Raw genomic sequence first — 6,000 nt, forward strand, 5'->3', positions numbered from 1 at the left:
ACAATGTCAAGATTTTGAAACCACCATGTGCTTGAACATGTATCATGACTGTAACTATCTGTAACTTTAAATGGGTGATGGTAGATTACTAAAATTTGTTGTGCATAAAGTGAAAATATTATGCGTTGAGATGCATTATAACTATAAGTGCTTAATAGAAGTAAATGTGCAGGGAATACGAAAGTCTACGTTATATATATATTATGCAACACTAGACTAATTACCCTGGCTTTCACAAAAGCTCTATCCATCTTCAGTCATGAAATTATTGGATGTTTTTCCCAAATCTAAGTGTGTGACATAGTTTTTGTTGCACCGTGGTTAAAATGAATAATTGAGATTTATTGATTTCATGAACTTGCTCGCACGCCCTCCAGCTTACAGACAGCATGATCACACTTAACAATGCAATTAATCTTTAATAATTGACACATTAAATTCTTATCTGCTACTGTCAAATGAAAAATAATGGGGTTTTATTATCATTAAATCATATTTAAATAAGATGAAGAACCTATTTTTCCAATGTCTAATTTCAAAAGGTGATATATTAATTTATTGCAATATTTGTCATAATCAAGTGAAGGACTCATCCACTTGATATTTTCATCATTTATGAGATCTTGTTTTTTTCTTAATTTTTACCATTAAATTATGATAACATTCTTTGATTGTAATTTATCTTAACATTTAGAAATAACTGTTTTAATTGGGTTTCACCTTAAGGGGCACCTCCACGATCAGTAAAATTGACAGCACTATCTACTTGATACAATTGACACCAGCAGGGCAATCATTTTACAATAATACAAAAAAACTGTACTCCGACAGCCTTTCTATATTAGTATGATACTTTATAATATTGACACGTTGTTAATAGATTTTTGTGTTCTATGATTTCCTCAATCTATTTATCAGGTCTTCAATATTGTCCACTTATGTTCAATATTATTGTTTATTTCCATTATTGATAGTGTATCACAGCTTAAGATACTGGTACGCAATCTAGGGGATGTTTTTTCAAGAGCTTTCCATGGAAAATTCATTGCATGAAAAGAAAGTCTTGCCAGTATTTTGGCGCCAAAATTTGACCTATCCCTAAAAAGTATTTATTTTTCCCCTTTTTCTGTTTTAAAAACCCCCTCTAGGTTATCATGTTTAAGTTGGTGAAAAAATAGCACACGTAGAGGCATGTTTTTAGCTCAACTTCTCCTAAACCACTGGGGATATATCATCCAAACATCACAGAAAGTCTCTTGGGAGGTCCTTTTCCAGATAACTTCGATAAAAGTGGTTCCATGTTGAACTGGTTGCCATGGCAATTCTCTTGTTCTGAATTATGCTGAATGTCGTATCCAAAAATATATGCTTGGATTAACTATTATTTATAATAATAACATGAAACAGCAATACATTTATACTTGATATTATTTTATTATAGCTATTGTTCTTGTTTATTCGAAATTCCCTTTTGATGGTGAAATTCTCCTTTGAAAGGGAACCGACCCCATTTCTTAGGGGCTGATGTGGTCTTGTTAATGCAGTGGTTTAAGCACTCGATTCGCACCAATGCATCCCAGATTCAATTCATGGCCTGGGTACATGTGAGTTTGGTTTGTGGTCATAAAGCCGGTCAAATGAGATTCCTCAAGTTTATATTGTTTTCCTACAATCAAGACCACACTCTGGCGTAATATCGTGCCATTAAGGGTGATTTAACCCTTTAGCACATAGACAAGTGGCCAGATTACACCTCCCAGTCAATAGCCATCTTACTGATAAGCAGTCCTTATCTGCATAGGTACTTTTCTGGATATTTGAAAATGAGAAAATGAATACAGCAGTATGACCTTAAAATCAATGTTACTCCAAATAATTGTGTCCAAATCTTTTTTATGTGAATTCATTTTTTATAGATAATTAAATTATCTAATAAATGGTGTCAATGATGAAATATTAAATTATTTTATTTCAGCTGTGAATGTATTTTCAAGATGGATTTGTAACATTTCTTTGAAATGTCATAATTGCATTAAATCAAAGGGTAATAAAATGCTGGGATCGATCTAATTTTTATTACCCCTATCATAAAAAAGACCCATCTGGATTAAAAAGCGGACAATTTATGTTCTTGTGTATTAGTACACAGAAATATGTCAGGAATATCCGGTGTCATCCAGCTGAGAGATCCAGTCCAAGGTGTCTGTTTAACTTTATTACCCCCTCATAAAATTGTTTACAAAAAAAGAAAGCCGATAAATGATTTTCCGGTATGAATAAAAAGATCTAGATCAAACAAAACGCTTGCACATGACCTATTTTACAGCCAAAACTATGATGGACATTATATAAGCTTCACAGAAAATTTACCCATCATTTTCTCATTTACTAATTGTTTCTTTTGTTTGTAAACAAAATATTACCTTTAAGTAAATATAATCTCAATTGATTTCAATGGTAAAATGAACTGACGTAATATATTTAATGATTTACGCATCAATGAATTTGGGGGAAATTCCATACAGTACTTAGCTCGTGGTCTAATTACGTCACAATGGGATATCACACCTGCGATTGGGAGTATAAACACCTTCTCAACTTAGCAGACGATATTTTCAAGGGAAAATCAATACACAAAAGGTTAAACTTTAATTTTATAAACATCCGGGATATTGTTTACAAAAAGAAAGATGCAAAATTGAAATATTGAAATGACCCTATTGAAATATGCGGGCCATGCGTTTACATCCAGTAATGGATACGGTCGGCCAAATGCGTATACATCTGGTAATGAGCTATGTCGGCCTATCTCGTATACATGCGCTAAAGGGTAATGTAGTAATAACTGTTTCAGAACCATTGTTAAATAAATAAGTTTAACTCAAACTAGCTGAGAGACAGCCCTGCATAGAGATGGCAATTGTCGGCTTAATACTTTGTCAGCAGTAGTTTGAAAAATTTGAGGTTAAATTTCCAATTTATTTAGAGGATTTCTACCATGCAAGATGATTTTAGCTACCTCAAAGGTAAAGGTCACACAAGAAAGTTTAAACCTCCAAAACCCTGTGCATATGCACGTAATATTTTGCAGACTGATACTATAATGGTACTTTGTTTGATTAAACACACACACACACAAATTTTTAGGTACTTTGTTTGATTAAACACACACACACACAAATTTTTTAGGTACTTTGTTTGATTAAACACACACACACACAAATTCGCCTTTTAAAGATGGTGTAACCCAAGTTTCATCTACCTTCATTTAGTTAGGTGTTTGAAATAAGTTATGAAAATTTAAAACATTATATAAATCATGCTTGTCCTTAGTTTAAGTGACAGCATAACATTGTAAGTCCCAGCCCTGTAAAAGGTGATCAGTGTGTGTATTACTTCCCCGATATACTCACAACAATGGTGTTAAATGTCATAAGGGAACCATTAATAAGTGTAAATTACAATGCAGTTTTGAAGTTTACTGCTTTTCGTCACAAGATCAATTGTTTAAGTATAATTTAAGACCTTAATTGGTTTTTAAGTGTTTCTAAATGTATCATGTTTTCAACATGTGACATGTTATCAGTGGGTCACAGTTGTCTTAAAAGTTTGTCTCTATTGGTGTCAATGTCCTTTAGCTTTATTTCAGATAGTAATACATAAATCATTAGCATGAAAACTCATAAAAAAAAATTAACAATTGAAACTTGTATAGAATACTGCTAATAACAGCATACATCTACAGAATTAAGAAGTAACCAAAAAAAAATTTCTCTCTTCTATTTTTGTTACCAGTGTGCATTTATTTTTTCTATTAAGCCATTCTCGGAATAAGTACTGCACATCTTAAGGTTTTTGCAAATTATATTTTTGAAATGAATTATAGGCACTGCTATGATCAATCTTCTATCTTCTAGCTCAATTTTAATTCAGATAGTAAGTCACCAAGTCGGCCAAACAAATGCAGACTCTTGCATTAACCATAAGATCCTGAATAATCATTATTTGTCCAAAATGTTCACCCTTGTTTTTGTATCAACATGATTGTTTCCTGCAGGTACTTCCCTTAACAATTGATTACCACAAACTCATATCATACCAGTGAACATGTTTATACCATTGTTGGGAAGTTCTTAAATTCATGTGAAAATGAAAAATTAAATTTAAATTGCACTGTCCATTTTCAGACGACCCATACATTGGTTACTATGGTGAGGAAGATGAAGACTTCCGCCAGGATGAGGACATGCGGGGGGATGAAGATTACCGTGGTGACCTTGATTTCAGAGGAGAGGAAGGGCCTCCATCAGAACCCTTCAACCCGGACCCCTCAAGTTTTTTGCCTGGGGCTCCCAGTGCTGGTCCACAGACATCAAATCAGGGTCCTCCAGGGGTAGCGTTACAACAGGGACAGAATATGGGCCCAAATGGCAATTTCCCACCCCATGGAGGACCCCCTGGTTCTGGCCCTGGAATGGCGCCTAATGATGGTCAACACATGGCTAGGGGTGGCTACCGTCAAGGGGCACCAGATCACAGAGACCAGGGTTACCATGGAAATGATAGTCAGGGATCGTATGATTCTTTTGACCATGATTACAGAGGAGACATTAATGACAGGGCAGGGTCATATCATGGTCAGAATAGTGAGGAATATGAAGACAATGACAGAAGATATGGGGACTATGATTCTCGTGGTCGTGGGGCTAGGAACCAGGATGGATACCGGGGTAGAGGAAGAGGGAGGGGGAGAGGGAGTGACAGTTACAATGACAGAGGGGCTGGGGGTAACTGGGACAATAATGATTATCATGGTGATGGGGAAAATTACAATGAAGGCAATGACAGGGGTGGCGGAGGGGGATATCAAAATCAGAACAGGGGTAGAGGCGGATATAGGGGTGGAGGTGAGAGAGGAGGCAGAGGGGGTGGGGGAGATAGGGGAATAAGAGGGGGAGATAGGGGTGTAAGAGGGGGAGATAGGGGAGGTCGAGGGGGTGGGGGTGAAAGAGGGGGCAGAGGAGGTGGTAGTGACAGAGGGGGGCGAGGGGGAAGGGGTAATCGAGGTGGACAGAGGGGTGGATATAGAGGGGGTGGGGAAAACAGGGGTGGAGGAAGAGGACGGGGGAGGGGTAGGGGGTTCAGGGGAAACTGAATGAAATTGCATTGGTTAAGGTTTTCTTTGTATCAATATGTTGTTGCTCTTTGGTTATATGTGCACATTGAAAACTGGAAAAGAAACCAAGGGAGTACTGAAAAATGGAATTGAAAGTGGCGCAGAAATGATGTGTATGTAAATAGGTTAAACATATATTCAAGGATTAGAAACTACTTGGATACTTTACAAATGGAGATGATAAATTGCTCCTGAAGAAAAATAACAGATATTACAATAAGGCCATACACAATTGTTTTATGTTAAGCGTCAACCCTTAGTACAAAACCTATCTAGCTATCCTAAAAGAACACCCCCTCCTCCCCCCCCCCCCCCCCCCCAAAAAAAAAATATTAAGTGAGGGACATCATTAGTTCATTCTGGACCATTCCCAACTTATAGATTTCCACTGCAAAATTATAATGTTATTAAGGTGTGTTGATGATGGGTTTAAAATATAGTAAAACAAAATTAAAATATTCCTCAAAATTGTTGATCATATTAAATGTGTTTCTTTTATTATTTGACACGAAACATAGAAATGATTTGGTATGGCCTTAACTTAAAATATTCATAAGTGGCTTTCATTCATTAAGATGATCTATGTTTATGTACATTCTAATAGACAGTATAGACAGTGCTATGAATGATTGTGCATATCTCTGTAAATACCATTAAATTGTAAAAAGTTAAATGACAAATGATTTCTGGGTTAAACACGGAAGGTTAGGACAATGAATTGCATTCAATTTGTACAATGATAGAGAGCTGAACTTTAAATTGTTCATGATTGACATGAACAATTTTGCATTTGTAAATATTTTCTTGCTATCAGCTCATTTAAA

General features: G+C 35.8%; 1 protein-coding gene across 1 annotated transcript in view; it reads left to right on the plus strand.

Moving 5' to 3' along the window:
* Positions 1–5,155, plus strand: part of LOC128246200 (pre-mRNA 3' end processing protein WDR33-like) — a 41,215-nt gene extending 36,060 nt beyond the window's left edge. Inside the window, exon 19 of the mRNA XM_052964389.1 lies at positions 4,188–5,155. Within this exon, the coding sequence (XP_052820349.1) occupies positions 4,188–5,155 (968 nt within the window). The remainder of the gene's footprint in view (positions 1–4,187) is intronic.
* The last annotated feature ends 845 nt before the right edge of the window (positions 5,156–6,000 follow it).

This window comes from Mya arenaria, chromosome 9, assembly GCF_026914265.1.
Source record: "Mya arenaria isolate MELC-2E11 chromosome 9, ASM2691426v1".
Classification (NCBI taxonomy): Eukaryota; Metazoa; Mollusca; class Bivalvia; order Myida; family Myidae; genus Mya; species Mya arenaria.